At 49.8% G+C, this 21,083-nt stretch overlaps 2 protein-coding genes across 4 annotated transcripts in view; both read left to right on the top strand.

The window, feature by feature from the left end:
• Positions 1-8,790, top strand: part of NCBP3 (nuclear cap binding subunit 3) — a 29,422-nt gene extending 20,632 nt beyond the window's left edge. For 2 of the 3 annotated variants that reach the window (XM_033423194.2, XM_033423196.2), the window contains exons 10-14: positions 777-1,071; positions 2,583-2,737; positions 4,239-4,400; positions 5,516-5,678; positions 6,146-8,790. In XM_033423194.2, the coding sequence (XP_033279085.1) occupies positions 777-1,071; positions 2,583-2,737; positions 4,239-4,400; positions 5,516-5,678; positions 6,146-6,254 (884 nt within the window). In that variant the 3' untranslated portion in view covers positions 6,255-8,790. Of the gene's footprint in view, positions 1-776; positions 1,072-2,582; positions 2,738-4,238; positions 4,401-5,515 lie in introns of all 3 variants that reach the window. The other variant, XM_033423195.2, reaches the window with a different exon arrangement.
• ITGAE (integrin subunit alpha E) overlaps positions 6,182-21,083 on the top strand; it is a 73,882-nt gene continuing 58,980 nt past the window's right edge. Inside the window, exon 1 of the mRNA XM_012532043.3 lies at positions 6,182-6,308. Coding sequence (XP_012387497.2) covers positions 6,272-6,308 — 37 coding nt within the window. The 5' untranslated portion in view covers positions 6,182-6,271. The remainder of the gene's footprint in view (positions 6,309-21,083) is intronic.

Below are 21,083 nucleotides of genomic sequence, written 5' to 3'. Positions count from 1 at the left end.
AACCACTGCGCCACCAGGGAAGCCCTAATCACACCATTTTTGTCAACTGATCAGTATATAACTTTGTTTGATGTGTGTTTCTGCTTAAAGACACCTCATTTACTACATACCGTTGATTCATTAACATTGGACTCGAGGCCAGCAGCAGTGTAACTCATGCCCGAACAAAGCTCATCTAACACACGTATTTTCTCCATATGGCGCGTCACAGCCTCATTGCGTTTAGGAACACTAGACAGCTTTGGAACTATGCTCAGAGGCTATTTTAAACAAGGGAATCACCAATAAAAGCCCCAAAAGTGTTAAAAATTAGCACTCGCTGGACTGCAAAAAGGACACTTGTTTATAGTGTGAGAGATAAAACAAAAAAGATGTGGCTTTGCTTGCCCGCAGCTGGGAACATGCATGGCTGGTGCCTCAAATTTTTTGCTGCTCCTATGCATGTCCACAAATGACCACGAAAGCGCCATGGGTTTTGATTCTGGAGTTACAAATAAAATTGGCAAATTCACAAATACAGAATCTGTGAATAATGATGAGGGTCTGTATTTTAGATAACTTCGTAATATGGCATCAGGCTGCTCGTTCATACTTTACCTAGACATTCTTTGTTGTCGGGATCAGAATGGTAACCAGATTAGCCCTATTATACATAATGCCCCAATAAACTCTAAGGATGGGAATCCCATCTTTTAAAAAGGTCACTGACGTAGAATAGAAAATTGGATTTGTTAGTTTTAGGGCTTTTCCTAACGTTTTTTGTTTAAATTCCTTAGGACTAGTGAATGTTCCTGAGGAACCCATCGAGGAGGAGGAAGAGGAGGAGGAGGAAGAGGCGGACCAGGACATGGATGCTGATGACAGGGTGGTGGTGGAGTACCACGAGGAGCTCCCAGCCCTCAAGCAGACCCGGGAGCGGAGCACGTCTAGGCGGTCCAGTGCCAGCGGCTCAGACTCGGATGAAATGGACTATGATCTCGAACTGAAAATGATTTCCACCCCTTCGCCAAAGAAGAGCATGAAAATGACGATGTATGCGGACGAAGTGGAATCTCAGCTGAAAAATATCAGGTAAAAATATTTTTTTCTTTTTATCAGTGCTAGCTTTTAATTTGATTTAAAAAATTACTAAGTTCTTCTTAATACTAATTACTAACTTCTTCTTAATGCCTCTTAATTTTATATCCACTTTTATCTTTTCTAATTTCAGTCCTTTGTAGAATTTGAATAAAAGCATCTGATTTTTCCTCTTAATGTACAAGAGGTGATCCTTGTTATAAAAGCTATAGACGATATAGAAAGTGAAGTCACCTGTAATCTCCTCTTCTAAGAGAACGACTGTTAGCAATTGGGTGAATTACTTTCCTGCTAGTTTTATGTGTATACATAACACATAGAGAAATTATAGATATCTTTGTACAAAAATTAAGTTATACTGTTTACATTGTTTTGACATACGCTTTTTCCATTTAATGTAGTGTAGACGTCTGCTAATTTTTCAAGTGTATGTAGTCCATTGTGTGAAAGTGTCGTTGTTTACTTAACCAATCCCTTATTGATGGAGATTTCTGTTTTGTTTCTTTTTCCCTTGGCTGCGCCATGCGGCTCACAGGATCTTAGTTCCCCAACCAGCCATCAAACCTGGGCCCTCGGCAGTGAAAGAGCAGTGCCCTAACCACTGGGATGCCAGGGGATTCCCTAGATTTCTGTTTTCTTACTGTTGCAACAACTAGATAAATTCTAGTTACTGCATAAGTCAAGGCACGTGTTTTAAAATGTGATGTTGCTAAATTTCCTTCCAAAAAGGTTTTACTCAAATTACCACCTGTTGCCTACATAATTCACCAACCTTAGGTATTATCACTCTGATTTTTGCTATTCATGGACGAAAAAATACAGTTATTTTAATATGCGTTCTTTGATGACCAGTGGAGCTGAGCAGATTCCTGAGGGCAGATCGCATATGCATGGCTCAGAGAGGGCTCGAGGCTGGGGTGCTCTCTAAGAGCTCTTGATGGTGTGTTTGGGAAAAGGGAAGAAAAAACTTTTAAGCTGGTTGGCTTGTATGGCCTTGTTCACATCCTTATTTTTAGTTTTCAGAGAACTCTTCAGTGGCAAATGCTGCCAGAATAATGGAACTCGTCCCCTGACATGGTGGGAGAGGTCTTTGGCAGAGACGTCTGTCCTTTAACGAAAGGGGTTGTAGACTCCGTTGTGTCTAGACTATAGCCAGATCACAGCCTGGGTGAGCAGAGGCCTCCAGCCCTCTGCAGGCCTCTACTTAGCGTTTGTCCCAGGAGGAGGGGGCTCGCAGGTACGTGCTCTGCGATAGCTTGCAGATGCCGTGTGCGGAAACCACCCCGGAAGACTCAGGGGCCTGCTCAACCCCAAGCAGCCTCTTTACAGCAGGCTGGTCCTGGCTTTTGTAAGCAAATAATTACTGGTTTATGGTGTTGTAAGTGAATGTGGGCCATGTTAGATTGGGTTTCTTAAATTGTTTTTCCAGAGTGTATGAGATTGTTGTATGAGTGTTATCCCACAGTTCAAGTTGGTTTACTGTTCCCCCACCCCCCTTTTTAAAGGAACTCCATGAAGGCAGATACTCTGTCTACAAGCAATATAAAAAACCGAATTGGTAACAAATTAACACCTGAGAAATTTGCAGATGTCCGACATTTGTTAGATGAAAAACGTCAACACACACGTCCACGGCCACCTGGCAGCAGTACTAAAACAGGTATTGTTGAGTTGTGTATCTGGGCTTCATTCTGAGTTCCAGAAAGCAAATGCAGACAGGGATAGGTTCTTGGATAAAACACTGTCATTTACGGACCAATTTAGTAGTCCTGATTCATCACTTCTAAATTTTGGGTTAGGCATTGGCACTTTAGGACATGAAATTTAATCAGACTTTTGCAATACTCATTTTCAATATTTTTGTCCCAAACAGTTATTTTACTCTGTATGTCATTGGTATACTTCATACATAAGGATAATAGAAATTAATTCGGGTTGTTGTATAAATGGTTAAGAGTTTGAAATGGTTAGTTTATATGTGCAAACACGCATATAGTGGGTACTTGGCCATGCCTGCTGTGTGCCAGGGCTAGATGCTGGGAGTGTTAGAAGTCTTTGCAGGGGATGCAAAGTAATCATAGAACTCAGATGGAAAAACATAAGGGCACACATTCAGGTAATTCCACCTGAAGCAGAATGGAGTAAGTGCTCTGATAGGGCACTGTAAGCAGTGGGCTGTGGGAGCAGAGAGGGGAGGTGGATCTGTTGGGGAAGAGCTGTTGTGGGATGCTTCTCAGAGCACGTGGCTGTGGAGTGAGTCCTCGGAGAGGAAATAGGATCTCAGTTGGCAAACCTAATTTTTTTGAGGTGGGAAGTAACCTGATCTTATATCTATTTTAGAAAGGTAACTTGGTGGCGGCGTAGCGTGTGACAGAGAGTTAAGTAAGTAACAAGGGCCTGAACTAGATCAGGGACAGTGGAGGCAGAACTGATGACAGTGTCAGCCTTGGAGAGGAAGAAGACTCAGCGCTGGGAATTGCGGGAGGAAAGGGAGAGAAGCCAAGGGGCCCAGGCCTGAGGGGCTGAAAGATGGGGGTGCTGTCCTCAGAGAGCATAGGCAAGGTGGGTGAAAGCCCAGCACAGGGACTTGCTAATAAATGTGTTTTTGTGGTTGCTGTTATTGTGAGAGGGAGCTCAGGAGGACGGGCAGGTTTCTGGGGGGGCGGGGCTTGGAGGAAAAACAAATATGATTTGGGACATCTTCCCTTGATCCTTTGCTTTTTGTCAGTCTCATTACAACTATTGTTCAATGTAATAGTTTATTGAGAACTTCTTACATGTTCAGAGATTGCGGCTTCTGTCCTCAGGGAGCTTGCAGTATTTCTTGTTAGCCGAAATGTTCGTAAATTATTTGCTCTGCTTGATCCTACTACAGAAAACACAAAGCAGACAATTCTGCCTGAGAAGTTCCTTTCTGGAGCAGTCAGCTAAGGTTTTTTTCCCCCTGCGAGCCCCTGGGGATTCTCATTTGAATTTTCCCAGAGAATCCAGACTCTGTAGAGGGAAGGCTCTTAAAAGCCTGGTTGTGCTGGGCCCCATGTCCAGCGCGTGTCTAAATCTCGGGGAGATTTGGTACCAGGTCCTGCAGAGATCTCAGGTTGACAGTACAGATAGCAAAGCATATGCACGTGGTCATGGTAGTACTTTTTTTCTTTTTCTAGATATACGCCAGCGATTAGGAAAAAGACCACATTCTCCGGAAAAGGCTTTTAGTAGTAACCCAGTCGTTCGGAGAGAGCCCTTTTCTGATGTACATAGTAGGCTAGGTGTTCCCAGGCAAGATGTTAAAGGCCTCTACTCTGATACTCGGGAGAAGAAATCAGGTTGGTAACACTGAAAACTGATGGGGAAGGGAATTGGGTAAGAGCAGAGACAATGGGTGTAGCACAGAAATACTTTGTTAGCAGAAGGCAGGAAATAGCATATGACAAAAATAAATTATTTTTCCTCTTTCATTATAGTCATTGTCATCATCATCATAATGGTAACAGTGTGGAAAATTTAGAAAATGGGAAAAAAGACCCACCCCTGATTCTTTCTGTTTAACACAAATACTTTTTAGTTTCATGTTATTCCAGTCTTTACCCATATAAATATACTATTATTTTCATATATCATCTTATCATAGGCATTTTTCCACATTGTTATAGCTTTTATAAATAAAACTTTTTTTTTTTTTTTTTGCGGTATGTGGGCCTCTCACTGTTGTGGCCTCTCCCATTGCGGAGCACAGGCTCCGGATGCTCAGGCTCAGTGGCCATGGCTCACGGGCCCAGCCGCTCCGCGGCATGTGGGATCTTCCCGGACCGGGGCACGAACCCGTGTCCCCTGCATCGGCAGGCGGACTCTCAACCACTGTGCCGCCAGGGAAGCCCTTATACATAAAACTTTTAATTGCCTTACAGAGTGTCTATCTTATGAAATTCTGTGTATTTCTCTATTGTTAAATATTAATATTTGAAAAATTAATGGAGAGTGGGCAGAATCTGAAAGTTGACAGTGTAGCAGGCCCATCAGTTTGCAGAATGTTGTAGCTGGGAAGATTTGGGAATGGCCCAGTCCTGGCAGAATGAAGTTGTCCACGGACGGGATGATGAGTCTCACCAGGCAGGGGCAGGTGTAGTATAAGCAGCCTCCCAGGTGATTCTGATGTGCCTAGCATGGGGTAGGGTGGGGTCGGGGGGCACATATCCCCGAGCTGAGAGAATCTCCCGTTGGGTCCAGTTCTCTCAGTCTGCAGGCAGGGGACTGCAGCCGGGGAAAGGAGAGGATCTGCCCAAGGCTGCACCATGGTTGCAGGTGCCACGGACAACCCCCCAGCCGCCCCGCTGGCTCCATCCCCGCCCCCCGCCCCGTGCTTCCTGCACGTCAGGTGTTGCCAGTGCCCCTGTTTCTCAGCATCGACTGCCAGAGCTGAAATGCCTTCTCACCCAAACAGGTAGTTTATGGAATCGCTTAGGATCTGCACCCAAGACCAAAGAAAAGAACACGAAGAAAGCGGATCACAGGGCGCCCGGCACAGAGGAAGATGACTCCGAGCTGCAGAGGGCATGGGGGGCTCTGATTAAGGAGAAAGAACAGTCTCGCCAAAAGAAGAGCCGGTTAGATAACTTACCATCTCTCCAGATTGAAGTTAGTCGGGAAAGCAGCTCTGGTTCAGAGGCAGAGTCCTGATGCCCTTGGGGCCCAAGGCAGCTGCCCTGAAGCCTGACATTCTTTTGCAGGGTGGGGTGCACAGTAGGAACCCCCCATGCGGGAGTTGGCGCCCCTCCCGTTCTGGCTCACGCAGTCACCCTCCGCTCTTGCTACTTCAGCAAGACATCTTAAGAATGTGACATGTTTTGAAGGGCATCTATCTAATCTTTTGCTGCAGAGTTATAGTTCTGGGCCCTCATTTCTTTTCCCACCACCCCACAAGCTTTTACCCTTTGAGGAAAAGGCAGCCCTCCAGATTTTGTAGACATTTTTCTTAATATTTTTAACATTGTGTCTTTTAAAAGAAATGTTTTACACAGTTCATCCAAAGAGCAGAGAACTGAACTTCTCACTATTGCCTTGGCCCTGACAGCTGTTACCAGCACCCTTTTCCCAAGAAAAGTCAATTCCCAGGTGCTTATTGGACAGCCTTCGAGGGGGAAGATGAGGGAAGCTGCCAGCTCACCCTTCCAGGATCCTAGTGTGGGGGCCGAATCTCATGGACCTGACCTCAGAGGTGCACCCGTGCCGCCCAGGTAGATAAGAGCCGCAGCGTCGATCGCCCTTCGTTCCTCCCTGGGGATTTCTGTTAGGGGGCCTTGTTAGCAATCAGCTTGCAGTGAAGATCAAGTTCAGTGCTGTGGGATTTTTAGGAACAAAAAACTGTGACTTTGGGGTGGATTTTTGTGCTAGGGGGTGGGGTCATGGGTTAATGTTGAACATTTTTAAGTCTGTATTATGTTTAAAAAATATTAATGATTTAAAAGTTTAAATTTTTAATTTTTATATGTGAAAATATTTCCTTTTGGCTACGAGGGAAGCTCAAGTGGTGTCTTCTTATGTGCTGTTAAATATATATTATATACTTTGGAAGAAGGCAAAGAGGGGAGCCGCATTATTTTTAAATGATCCCAACTGTATAGTCTGTCTGTTGTACATAGAGTTTACCTTGCTTTTTGGCCGCTGTAGGGGAAAAAACCCATCCACCTGAGATGGGAACCTGTCATTTATTATCACTTCAGAAGTGATAACACTGATATTTATTCTTTCTGTCTCCAAGTTCTGGCACTTGAAGACTTCTGCAAAACTGGCAAATAAGATAATAGTTACAGAAATTTTAGTTCATTTATTTCTAAACTTTCAGATTATTTTACCATGAGAAGGTGGTAGGTTATTTTGTCTTCCTGTCTGATTTTTATTTTGAAGTATTTAGTGTTGTATTCCTCTGCAGGCTTAAAAACAGTGTCTTACTTCAATTCAGTAGAGCTTAGGAGTTAAAGAGAATAAAGCCTGTGTTGCTTGTGTGATGTCACAGCCCCTCACCTGTCTGGAATGTTCAGCACCCAGTGCAGCTCAGGGTTCTAGAGCTCTTTGCTCTGCCTGAGCTAATGGTCACATGATTAGTTGATTGCAGTGCGGTGCGGTGGAGGGCGAACGAACGCTTTGTTTAATAAAGAAGGGCGGGGAGACTTGAGAGTTGCAACAAGAACTGTGTTGTCCATATTTTGTTGGTTAACCTGCTTTTTCCCTCCCTGTAGAAAGATGAGAGCATGTAACCATGATATGTTTCAGCTTCCTAGTGGGATTCTAGGAAAGAGCTGGTTCTGGTTTCCCTGCCAGTTGAGACCTAAGGTTTCTGAGGTTTCTCAGCTCTTTGCCCATGAAGCACACAGCTGGGAACCAGGTTCTTGAGGAGGGGCCAGGGTCTGGGCGGTTGGTCAAGTGAGAAGTGCAGGGGCTGTAGAGTCAGAGACGCCGACCCCTGGCTCTGCTCCGTGGGCCTGGGCCTCAGTTTCCCCTTCTAGCAAATGAATGGGCTGGTACCTGAGCCGCTGGCTTCGTTGGTGCGTCTTAATGGTGTTTTGCTGTCTCAGAGCGGTGGCTGCAGCAGGCTGGCCAGCACCAGCGTCTGCGGCAGGTGCGGGGAGTGTCAAGGAGACAACTGAGGGTGTGCGTGAGGTTGTGGACGGGACTACCCCCACCCCACTCCAGTCTCTGGGCCACTAGTGAGACAAAGAGGTCCCCGTGGTCAGGGTCCCCACTGACATGCTCTCTGCAGTGTTCAGAAAACTCCCCTTCTCAGACTTTCCCTTGTGTTTCCCAGTCATGACCCTTTCCCACCAGTAGTTCAGGCCCACTTGTCCCATGGCCTTTCAGCCCTCACCAGTCTTTTGCTAGGAATCAAGGAAGGCTTTCAGGAAGGGCGGTGGTATGTAGTTAAAACTGTTGTGACCAAGAAAAATGCCTACTTCAGCAGCCTTGCAGTTCTCACAAACACGCACAGCCCAGAAAATTACCTTTAAAGACGTTAAGTTTTATTTCCCAAAGTTATTGGCCTTAGCCTCTCACTCTCCAGCCCACTCAAGCACTCAGATCTTGCAGCGTCTTACGAGTGTTCTGGAAGCCCAGGCCCTTTCTTGGGAGCTGGGGAGCAAAGATGGACAGTCGGTTTAGTCTTTACACATATGAGATTTTAGATACGTTTTGCTGCTTGATAATAATTACAGATACCTCATTTCTGTTTTCCACTCTCCACCTTGGGAGAGGTGCCAACTACCCAGGAGAGCTTGTGGAGCCCAGCACACAATGGAACCTCTCCTCCCCTGGCCTCCTCTAGCCTGACCCCATGAGTCCCTCGCCTTAGGTCAGAAACTGTCTTCTCCCACTCCATCCCTGCAGCAGCCTCTTTACTGGTTCCTCTCCCCTGTCTCTCCTTCTCCATTCTGCACACTGCAGCTGGGATGAACTTTCGGTGTTGTTAGCAGCTTCATTGAGATATGATTTACATAGCATACGGTTCACCCATTTAAAGTGTACATTTCAGTGGCTTTTAGTAGATTCACAGAGTTGTGCATCCATTGCCATAATCAATGTTAGAATATTTTCATCATCAAAAAGAAACCCTGTACCCATTCGCAGTACCCCATTCCCTGTTCCCCACTGGCAACCACTAACTACTTTTTGTGTCTATGGATTTATCTGTTCTGAACATTTCATATAAATGGAAATCATACACTTTGTGGCTGTTTGTGACTGGTTTCTTTAAACATTTTCGAGGTTCATCCATGTTGTAATATATATCAGTACTTCGTTTCTTGTAATTGCTGAGTAACGTTCCATCGTATGGGTATACCATATTTTGTTTAGCCATTCATCAGTTGATGGACCGGTGGGTTGTTTCTACTTTTTGGCTGTTATGAATAAGGCTGCTGTGAGAATTCATGTACAAGTTTTTACATGGACATATGTTTTCATTACTCTTGCGTTATATACCTAGTAGTGGAATTGCTGGGTCCTCTGGTATCTCTGTCTTTAACCTTTGAAGAGCTGCCAGACTGTTTTTCCAAGTGGCTGCACCATTTTCCATTCCCCCCAGCAACGTATGAGGGTTCCAATTTTTCCACATCTTTGTCAAGACTTGTTATGTTTCGATGTGAATTGGTATCTCATTATGGTTTTGATTTGCATTTCCTTGATGACTAATGATGTTGGGCATCTTTTCATGTGCTTCAGGACGAACATTCTTATGAAGGTTATTCCTATTACTCCTCTGCCTAAAAGCATCACCATTGCCGATGGGATAAATTCTGAACTCGTTTGACAGCTCACGAGGCTGGTCAAGATCTAGCCTCTGGCAGTATCTCTAGCCTCTTCTCCCCATCCTCCCCGACCTTCTGCCTGCTGGTTTCCTGGAGGCATCTTGATCTCACCAGCCTCCCAGACTTTGCTCAGTGCTGTTCCTCCCCCCAGTGACCCCCTGGTCCTCTCCTCATCCCACTTCAGCTTTGCCTTCTCCTCTCCCTCATCCTCAAGGACTTACAAACCTCTCCAGGAAGCTACCTGCAACTTCCAGAGTAAGGTTATTGGCCCTGTTATGTGTCCTGTGGTGCTGCCACGAAGGAGTCTTGTTACATTCCAGGTTTAGGTTATAAAGTCATGCCTAGGATAAAAATTGAGTGTAATCAAAACTCCTTTCAGACACCTTGAGGAAGGCGCCATGTTGAAGACCATTCTCGCAGGGTGCAGTGCAGCTGGTTCCTGCCTGTGCAGGAATAGGTCACAGTTTCTTTCGCTGAGCACCAGGAGAAGTGGTTAGCCTGCAAATAGGGCCGTGTTATGCAAGCAACACTTATTTGTAGCTGTTAGACTCACACTCAGGCGAGCAGTTCGCTTTTGAAGGGGCTCTTGGGAACTGAGACAGGCCACGGGAGCAGCAGGGGCACAAGCTCACCTCTGGCCCTCCCGCCTGTCTGCTCAGGGAGCGGAGTGGCAGATGGAATGGCCCAAATGACTTAAAACTGTTTTCCTTGACTTTTTTTTTTTCCTAACTTTTTCAGACAAATACCATAATGTTTGCCTAAGTGAAATATGTATGTAATGCCAAATCTCTGTACCCCCTCAAGCCAGCACACCGGTACACTGGATCGCAGTTCCGTCTTCCTGCTTTGTCTTCTTGTTAGACTGTGAGCTCCGTGAGAGCAGGGCCACATCTGGCTTGGTCATGGGCTTCCCCAGTCCGAGTGCCGTGCCTGGCACCTGGCAGATCCCCTGTACACATAGCTGGATGTGTGAATTCCCCAGCTGCTGGAGCAGCTCCATTCTCTGAAGCCCCGGCATCCTCTTACAGGCTAGTCCTCGTGGTTCTGCCTTGTACACACAACACTTTATTTTCATGTTTTGTTTTCCCTGCTAGCAGCCCCTGTGAGCAGGCTTCTTCATGTTGTTATCTGTTCTTCCTACCAGGCCAGTCCAGAGTAAATGGTGCCTAAAAAGTGTTTGGCAAATGAATGAATTGTGGGAAGCCAACCCAGCTCTGGCACCTTTGTCTGCAGGCTAGTCTGCTTCTAGCGGAGACTACCAGATTCAAAAAAGAGGACGGTTGTTCACAAGTGCATAAATCACACTTGCATAAGAAAGAATCTCATTAAGTAGACCTCCATGAAGTTCAAATTTTGATGATCTGGCTGTATCTGAGCTGAAGCTTACCTGGCTTTGTAAAGAATTTGCTAGAGAGTCATGTAGATAATCCAGAATATTTTTTAGAAAGCATTCATCTGCACCCAGGAGACCAAGAAAGGAAGCCGGCGGGTGGATCAGAGGCCCCAAAGAGAGACTGCTGGGCCGATTCTTAGCATCTGATCCAATTGGTGAGGAAGTGACAGCAGCCCAAAGAAGACACAAAGAAACAACTCGTTCCTGGCAACAGCTCTTTTGCCTAAAGTAGGCTTCCCACTGTCACACGGAGCAGTTTTAAAGTTACGGTGAAATGCTAACAGGCAGTTTGGATTAAAGTTAACAGCAAATGACGGCTTCACAGATTAATTAATTGCTGCACAAATAAGTTGATGTACAAGTATTTGCTTTTAAATCTTGCACAATAAGAAGTAAATTAGAAGTCAAACCATTGTTTTCTTTGAAGAACTAAAAGGACAGAATGTCTTTGATGAACTTGAGAACAGCATACTGGCTTCAAGGCAGACTGTTGTTGTGTAGTCTGACCAATAATAATGTAGAACTTTTCTTACATGTTTATAAAATAAATCTTAGAAGAAAAATAATACTGTAGCCTTTTTTAAAACAATGAAATTCTATGAACGTTTCACAGAACTTGGATGTTCCTGGGAGCGGTCAGGGAAATGCTGGCTCAGAAGCTTATTTCAAATAGTTGTGAGGCATTGCAGTGGGCTTTTGCTCTGCTATAAATACAACTCTAGGGTATGGGTGGTCTTTAACCCACCAAAGTCAGCACCCGGCACCCGGGGTTCTTACCTGGTTTTGTTGGAGCAATTCCAGAGACCGCCTCTGGATGACAGAGTCTTCAGTAGTTGAGATTTTGTGTTACCTCAGACTGTGTCACCCCTGCCTCGGGACCAGTGTTGGTTAGAGCAAGGGACCACACCATCGACAGGAGAGGTGATGAGGCCTTCCCGTCCCTTCCTGGGGCTGTCGTGTGTTTAATGCGTCCCCTCTTAGTGGCAAGAGTTCGTCAGAGGGCCCTTGAGCAGGAGACGGCACTGATTTGCTCAGGTAGAATGTCTTTTGCAGTGGGGGGGTCAAATGGGGTGATGGCTGGGGCTGGGCCCGCAGCCTTGGGGACTCGTTCTAGCTCATCTGCAGACTTGAAAAAAAAACCCAAACGAGTCCCTTCGCTTCTTGGGACCTCAGTGTTCCTGCCTGTCAGATGAAGGGCTCAAGTGGGATGACCTCCAGGTTTCCTTCTAGTGCTAATGTCAGTTCTAGGATCTTTGCTGAGGTTTCCCAAGGAGCATCAGGAGCGTAAGTTGGACGGGAAGGAGTTGGGGGCAAGCAAGAGGCCTAAGCCCTTGCACCCTTGGTTCCATGAGCCGGTGCAACACCCCCACCCCAGCCCTCCGTTATGAAAGGAGAAGGAGATCCTCTCCCTTGCTCCCTTCCCCGCTTGGCCCCCCTTCCCCAGTGCGCACACACACCATTCTGTGTTTTACTTGGGAGGTTTTTTAGGAGGTAGCCCAGTGTCTTAATCAGCTCAGGCTGCTATGACAAAATACCATGGACTGGGTGGCTTAAATAACAGAAACTTATTTTCTCAACGGTCTAAAAGTAGAAGTCCAGGATCAGGGTGCTAGTAGTTGGGTTCGCACGAGGCCTCTCTTCCTGGCTTGCAGACAGCATCTCACCGTGTGCTCACATGGCCTTTCCTTGGTGCATGCGCTTGGAGAGAGAGATGTCTCTTCCTCTTCTCAAGCCACCAAGCCTATTGGATTAGGGCCCTACCTTTTTTTTTTTTTTTAATTTTATTTATTTTTGTCTGCATTGGGTCTTCATTGCTGTGCGCGAGCTTTCTCTAGCTGCGGTGAACGGGAGCTACTCTTCGTTGCGGTGTGCGGGCTTCTCATTGCGGTGGCTTCTCTTGTTGCGGAGCACGGGCTCTAGGCGCACGGCTTCAGTAGTTGTGGCACGCGGGCTCAGTAATCGTGGCTTGTGGGCTCTAGAGTGCAGGCTCCGTAGTTGTGGTGCATGGGCTTAGTTGCTCCATGGCATGTGGGTTCTTCCCCGACCAGGGCTCGAACCCGTGTCCCCTGCACTGGCAGACAGATTCTTAATCAGTGCGCCACCAGGGAAGTCCTGGGCCCTACCTTTTTGATCTTAATTATCTCCTAAAGGCTCTATCTCCAAATGTAGTCACATTGGGGGTTATGGCGTCAACATATGAATTTGGGGAGGGGGACACAGTTCAGTCCATGGCACCCAGTAATGCAAGGGTCCCAGTGTGTGTTTGTGGAATGAGGTCACTGCTTTTTAAAAGCTCACAGACTGGGAGGGATTTTGATCCATGGGTCTGAAGGCAGTAGGGTTTGTAGTTCAGAGTCCTGGTTCTGGAGGAAACAGACCCATTTGATTGAGTCCACTCGGCCACTTACTAGCCATATGGCCTTGGGCAGATTACTTAACCTCTGTCTCTGAGCCAGCATCCTCATCTGCAAAATCGGGATAACCGAGTATGGTGGCTGTGAGGATCAGATGAGGGCTTGCGTGGAAGGCCCTTGGCACTGAGTCTGCGTCCCCTCCTGACGCTCAGTCAATGGGAGTGATTACGACTGCTTTTCAGTCTTCCCGGAGCCCCTTTGCCAGCTCTGTCCTCTGCTGCAGTCCCGTGTCTAGTCTCAGTAACATCCTCACTCTTCCAAATGCCCTCCTCCCAGCCTCCTAGGACTCAGAAGGCAAGTGGGTAATTAGAAGTATTTCCTGTGTCTGGGGGCGATGAGGCAGGCCTGTGGGGACAGCCCCCATCCCCTGGTGAGTTGTGCTGTCCGCTCTCTCTCCAGACAAAGCAGTCAGTCCTTTCAGCTCAGGCTGAACATGTGTCCTCCATCCCCTAACTTTTAAAACTGTTTATTGTGAATCAATTTAACAATTACAGAATAGTTTCGAGGGTAGACCAAGGAACATTTTGCCACATTTCATTATTCATTCTTTTCTTCCTCCCCTCCCTCCCCCCTCACCCCCTTGTCCCCCACCAGCCACGAACTGTTTGAGAGTTACTTGCCTACATTGCGTCCCTCTACTCCCTAAATGTAATACTTTAGTGTGCATTTTCTAAGAACAAGGACATTCTCTCATATGACCAGAGTATTGTTATCAAATTCAGGAAATGTATAATTTTAATCAGTACAATAGTACCTAATCCGTGGCTCATGCTTCAATTTTGCCAACTGTCCCAATAATGTTCTTTTCTGGTCTAGGATACAATCCAGGATCACACACTACAGTTAATATCCTGTCTTTAGTCTCTTATAATGTGGAGCGATTCCTTTGCCTTTCTTTGCCTTTTATGATGTTGACGTTTTTGAAGTGTTCAGTCCCGTCATGTTGTAGAATTCCCTCAAGTTGGTCCCTTACCATTTGTTTAAAGTAAAATGAGTTAAGAAGCCATTTTCACATTGCTTTTGGATGTAGCATTATATAGCCTGGCTCTGACTTAGGACCTTAAGTCTGGGTTTGTGGGGACAGCAGTTACTGTCAGAAGGGCTTGAAGGGCCCCTGCGTGCTCGTGATTAGGGGTCTGCTGTGCCGGCACCAACAAGCTTGGAAAATACATCTCGGACGGATGCAGGATGAGTCAGCATTCTGGAAGTCTCCAAAGATGCAGAAAATGGCCCTGCACCTGTTCCAGCATCCACTCATCAACTTTGCCTGGCCTCCAGAGATGTCCTAAAGTTCACACTCCAAACCAAAGTCCTGTTTTCTCTCAGAAACCTCCAGCAGGCTGCAGTCGTGGGTTCCAGCCTGTCCTTACTGCTGCTCTGCTCTGCGGCCTGGGTCTGTTCTCTCCCGCTCTGGGCCAGTGGTGGGAGGGGAGCCCCTCCTTGCTCAGCCAAGTGCCCCTGGCACTGGGAGCAGGGAGGGAAAGAGTCACTGAGCCCTGAGTGTGGGAAGACAGCCAGCGCCCTGGCCTGTGACGAGGTTGAGCCAACTTGGGGTGATCTTCGTCGTGATCTGGCGGACGACTCATCAGACCTGGAGCTTTGCTTTTTCATCTGTTTAACTTCTCTGTTGGATGGTATATACTGTGAAAAACAGTGAATCGTAATCTCTATTCAAACAAGCGTGTAACATCAGGGAACTATCGTGCTAGTCGGAGGTATTCTGTCAGACCAAAGCAAACAATGCAAGGGTGTTAAGAGTGACATCAGTCTTTACAGAACTTTGGCCAAGCAGGCTTTCACTGTGAGAAACAAGATAAAATTGATTTTCATCTAGTCATTAAGTCATCACCATTGTCTGCTGTGTTTTAACACTTACATTAACACTTCAAAGCGCTCTCCCTGGAGATGCAGGCATTCATGTGAGAGAGACATAGAGTCCCCTGCCTTTTTGATTGTAAATTAATTAAAATGAAATAAAATTGAAAATTCAGTTCCTCGGTGACTGGTGACATTTCAAGGGCTCAGTAGCCACATGTGGCTGGGGCTCCCGTGTTGGACCGTGCGGCTCTAGACCCTCATCGCCGAGTTCTGTTGGACAGCACTGCTCTGCACGGCCAACAGTCTGGGAAGTAGAGGTGCGGGAGGGACTTCCTTCTGCGACAGATGTGGTCACACAGGGAAAGTTGGACAGATCGTGAAGCTGGCATTTAAATATGACTGCAGGCTGTTGGCAGTGTGTCCTCTGGGCTGCTGGGTTGGATCAGAGGTGTGCTGAAAGGTGCATGGAGTGTCACTTCTTCCGTTGTTCTGGTAGCCCAGAGCTCTGTTGGGTTAGTTCCATATCATGGGCTGTAGTCAGGTGTTAACGAGAATGCAGCCAAAGCCGCACTGAGGCAGCGATTCAGGCAGCACGTGGGTCTTTCCACTCACCTGACCTTCCGCAGTCTCAGGGCCTCGCGTGCGCAGGCGGAGTGCCGGAGCCCCGAGCTGTGAGGGTGCTTTCGGTAGGAAGGACCCTGGGCCAGGCGCTGGGGTGAGGTGTGTAGTGGCGGGTTCCGGGGCAGGGCATGGGGCTGGGACCCACCCACGTGGATGCTAAACAATGGCTGGATTAATACTGCTCCTGCACCTCACACATCTGCTGCTGAGATCATCCAGCCCTGTTCCCAGGCCAAACCTCGGCTCACTGTTCCACCAAAGCGTGGGTGATGGGGCAGGGCTGGCTGGTGTCTCTGAGCTCCCAGGACCCAGCCCACAACTGCTGAGGAAGCCACGCAGCCAGCCGTTTACAAGTGAAGCGTCTGTGTCTACTTGAAAGTGCCTGCCTGCCTGTGGTCCTTGCCTGTGTGTGCGCCTCTGTCCCCGCCTCCTGGCTGCCTGAGCCCTGGAGCTGCGGAGGGAAGCTGAGCGAGTCGAGGCCCACGCCGCTGCCTCTGCTCCAGCCAGGATGTGGCTCTTCTACACTCTGCTCTGCATGACCAGTAAGTCAGCCTCACCCCCTGCCCCGAGGGGCTGCACAGCCTGTCCATCTGCGTGTCTCTGGTGGGGCTCAGAGCCTGAGGGCAGAGAAAGTCTGGGGACTCCCCCTGGAAGCCCGTCTTGCTCCGTGGGTCAGACCCCCAGGTAGGAAGGACCTCTGAGGCTCTGTTGGCTGCTGACAGCGTGTGGCTTTGGACTCCAGGGCTCTGCCTCCTGTTCCTCCCGCCAGCTCCCCTCCCCACGCAGGCCCTCTCCCCTGGAACCCACTCCAGGCAGCCCCTCAGGTCTGTGCCAAGCTTGTCCCCAGAGTGTGGAGGCTGGTGCGGCCCACCCGCCCAGTGGAGCCCCCCGGTTTAGCTGAGGAGGGTGAGGACCCCGTGCGCAGGTGAGCACTGATGAGAGACCATGCGGCGAACGCGTGGGGGGAGCCTGCTTCCTGTTCCTGACGTTAGGTCCCCTGAGAGAACCTGTATGGGGGGAGGGGACACTCCCTCTCCACTGCCTGGGGTCCCATATGGCCTTTAAAACTCTGGAAGCCCCTTGGGGCAAGCCAAGCCAGGAGCCTGCACCCCGCCACTAGGCCCCAGGGATGAGAATAAGCGTGGTCAGCGAGCCCCTGGGCACTGCTCAGATCCAGCCTGAGGCGAGGGTGGTCCTGTGTAGTGATCCGGCAGGCTTCCCGGGGGCCTCCTGCGCTGGCCAGGAGCTGGTCAGAAGAATGAGACTGGACATCAGGCAGGTGTAGCTTCAGGGCTGCTGGGAGCCTGAGTTCTCCCCAAGGATGGGTGGGGGCTAGCTAGTGAACGCCAGACAGTGGCTGAGAGCTGAGGCCAGGCTGGGAGGGGGCTCAGGATTAGCACCTACCATGGGGCCAGATCACCCAAGAGGCAGGCCAAACGTGCATGGGGCACGAGCAAAGCATACATTTTTGGATACCTTTTAATATTTGGTATTTTAAAAACATCAAAATAGTCATAGTGGAAAGATCAAAACTTTGTTGAACTTCCTTTTCCTTATTTTACAGTTTAGACTTCCCTTTACTTTCAGTTACATATGGTGTGTGGGGAAGGTCTCAATGCTTTTTATGGTTTATGCCTTTGATCCCCCATCACCAAGTGTGTCCATACCTGGTCCACCCCATCCCAGTAGAGAGGAGGTGACTGAGGCCCAGAGAGGGGTAATGACTGGCCATAGTTACAAGCAAGTACTAGTAGAAGCGGGGCTCAAGGCCAAGCCTCTGCCTGCCTCCCAGCTCTAGGATACCCCGTGGCCTGGGACGCTAACCCTGGTGTCACTCTGGTCTCCTGCTTGTCTCTGTCTCCTGTGGCCTCTGGAAAGACCATCTATCACCCCAGCACCTTTTTCAGCAATGTCAATCCAGATGACATTTATCAAACCCCTTCTGAGGCTAAGGCACTCCCCAGGCTGACGGACAGCAGAGAGCAAGATGCAGCAGACTTGCAATGAAATCACTTACCCCGCTTGGCTATGCTATGGGCTGGGGGTAAGATCAGGGCCCCAGCAGCGCCAGTCTGAGTGGGAGAAATGGAACTGTGACAGTTCCTCTCCAAGCTGTGAGGTCCTGAGATTTAGGGATGGACCAATCATGAAGAGCTTCCTGGCGGAAGTGAGATTGGCGCTGAGTCTTAAGGGCTGGAGAGAGTCTGAGAAAGTGACAAGGAGATGCCAGGGAGGGTGGAAGAACCCCTCAGACAGTGACCCCACGCCCAGGGCCCTGCATCCTGTGCCTGGCTGCACCTCCCTAGGCTGGAGAGAATCCAAACTGTTCCTGGCCTGACCTTCCACCCTTCCCAAGCACCCACTGTTGTGATGCCCACTTCTCATCAGTGGGAGCAGATGAGATAACATCAGTTTTCTGAGACAGTCAGATGTAGATACAAACTCACGGAAACCCTGGGGCTGCCCATCTCGTCCTGCTACCATGCAGCCTGCTGTTCCGAGGTCAGTCTTCACCCTGACTCCTTCTGTGACCACAGCCACTCACTTCTCCCCCCAGGGTCTCAGAGGTTGCGTCTACATCGCTCGTGTGAGGAAGGGAACTGTGCTAGTGGCCTGTAAAACCTTACAGTGGTACACGAGCCAGCAGTCCAGGGCCGGCTCTGCTGTTGCACCAGCTTCAGGCTGCGGCCTGGGGCCCTGCTGGGTCCTGCTGGGGGAGTGGGGAGGTGTCAGACCTGCCTCCGCCCGGGGCACAACCCCAGACCTGAGTGCAAGTGTGTGATGGGAAACCTTGGCCATTGAGGATGGGGGACTGTAGTGTCCGCGGTGGCCCTGAGGATGGGGGAGGTGCTTAGCAAGTGCAGACAGGTGGTGCGGGGTGAGAGGGAGGCTTTCTGTGCAGGAGAAACAGTATGGACAGAGACCCGGGTGTGAGGAGTGTGTTTAAGGAGACGCAGGGTGAGGTTTGAGTGGGAACAGAAGGCTGTCTGCTCTGACGCTGCCTGTGCCCCACAACCAGGACACGCTGGGCCCTAGTGGGGAGCAGGCCACACGCACACAATAACCCTGACCCTCTGTCCCCAGCCAGAGGGCCCACTGAGAATGCCTTCAGGTGACACACAGGGGATGGGGAAAGGGCATCCCAGGCAGAGGTAAGACAAGCACAGTGTTCGTGGGCCAGCCGGGTGTGGAGAGCGGTCCACGCAGGAGCCAGACGCCTCCGACCTTCTCTGGGAGGCTGGCTTGGGGAGTAGCTGGGGGCCATGCGGGTGGTCAGGGTGCTGGTGGAGAGTGTGGGGGGCCCAGAGTGCCAGGCTGAGGGAGCTCGGGCCACACCCTGAGGGCAGTGGGAAGGCCAGCAGGCCCCTAGCCCGGAGGTGATAATGGGACGTGCCTGTGGTGTAGAAGGCGGAGTCCTGGAGAAAGGGGAGGCAGACAGGCCCGTGAGGAGCCGCTGCTGAGGTCCCATCCAGGGGGGTTGGGGCAGGAGGGCATGGGGAGGGAGAGACACTTACGAGAAATGTTTAGGAGGAAGAAGCACTTTAGCACAGGGCACAACACTGTCTGCTCTAGACCTGTCGGCCATGGTTATTAGGTAGCCTGTGAAGGGGCCAGGGTGGGGGACCGAGGGATGAGGTTTGGGGCTGGGACGATGAGGCTCAACATAGAAGACCCAGGCGGGTGGGTGGAGGGTGAGCTGCCCCACGGGACAGGCGGCCTGCAGACCTTTCTGGGTGCTCTGGACTGGGCGTCAGGAAGGCTGAATCTAGTCCTAGCTCTATGGCCCGGCTCCTTGTATACGTGTGGGCAAACCATTCCCTGCCCTGCCTCCACCCCTCCGGGTTCAGTTTGCTAAACCGAGAACAGTACTGTGAGAATGTGTATTTAAACTGCCTGGTGTGGTGGGGGAGATAGGGGGTGGGTGCAGGCAGTGGTGGCTGACAGGATGGAGGGGACTCTGACTCAGCAGACCTGTGTGGCCGGGACAGCTTGGAGAGGCGGCCCTGTGGGCGCTGTGGTGACAGACTCCGGTTCAGCCGGGCTCTCACCACTGGCAGCCCAAGAAGGGGCCTTGAGCTGGCGGGCAAGGCTGTCAGAGAACGTGGCAGGCCTCCCTTGTGGTTATAACACTGACATTAGCACCCACATACTGAGCCTGCAAGATGTCAGATGCTGCGCCCGGCCTTGCCCCACTAGTCTGCACGGTCCCACGTCACAGATGGGGAGACTGGGGTGAAGTGACAAGCCCAAGGTCCTTCAGGGACTCCGTGGCAGAGCGAGGATTTGAACTCAGGGCTGTCTCCCTCCTGGGCTCATGCTCTCTTCTCTGAGTCGAAGTGGGAAGTGGGAAGAGAGGGGTCCCCTGATGGAGGTACAGCCCGAGCAGAGGGACCACGGCAGGGGCCTGGGGGAAGCCTGCCCCAGCAAGGCGGCCCACGCCTGGTGGACCCCAGGCACTGGCTGGCCTTATGGGAAAGCTCAGCGGCCCCGGTGACACTCCTGAACACACACACACATAAATATGTTCTCACTGACCTAATTACCAGCTCCATAACCCAGAGCTCTGCCCCAGCTCTGAGCTGCTGGCACAACAGGGAGCCAGGTCTCTGTTTACACCATCCCCCCCCCCGCCCCCGCAGCGCCTCCAGCTTTTATTAAAGGCTTTAGAAATAGGCAGACCTGGGCCCCAGACACAAATTACAATTTGCTGATGGGCCACGAGCAATCACCTGACCTCTCTGAGCCTCAGCACCTGAGTATGGTACCTGGAAGACAGCAGGTGGTCAAGGAGGGTGGCTGTAATGGTCTCTCTGCTTATCTCCTCCCCTTTCCCACCCCTCAGGAATCTTGCACCAAGATCCCGCCGTTGAACAAAGCAAAATGGGGATGTGGGGGTTGGGGTAGGGGATCAGGAATCTCTGTCCCTCTTTGATGTTTCCAGGACACTTCATCTGGGCCTGGCACTGTGCTGAGCGGGACTCAGTGGTTGGGGGTGTGTCATAGATGACTCAAATCAGATTACAGTTTTGGGGAGACAGACTTTATCACAGATCACTCTGACCCAGACACGATTTAGTCAGAGCGACAGAGACCCCACAGGATGCCGAGGGAGCTCAGGGACCACTGGGGTACTCTGGCTGAGAATCTGGATTTGCTCCTGGGGCAGGGCCCCAAAGGATGGGGTAGAGGTGGGAGAGTGATGAGGAAGGCACATTGGCAGAGGGAACCGCTTGTGCAAAGGCCCTGCGGCGGGTGGTATGCAGATGGTGTTCAGGAAGTGGGGTATCGAGCCAGAGAGCAGAGCTGGCAGAGGGGACACTGGGCTGGGCAGGGAGGTACCATGGATGCCGGGGGGAGGAGGCTGGACTTATCACAGGGGTTTCAATTCATGTCTCTTAAGTCACACAGATGGTAAAAAGGGGAAAGAATGCCTTCCAGTCGCCCCTTGTAAGAAGTGGGTAGTTC

The sequence above is a fragment of the Orcinus orca genome, chromosome 19 (genome assembly GCF_937001465.1).
Source record: "Orcinus orca chromosome 19, mOrcOrc1.1, whole genome shotgun sequence".
NCBI classification, from domain to species: domain Eukaryota; kingdom Metazoa; phylum Chordata; class Mammalia; order Artiodactyla; family Delphinidae; genus Orcinus; species Orcinus orca.
This window is presented reverse-complemented; position numbering and strand designations above follow the sequence as displayed.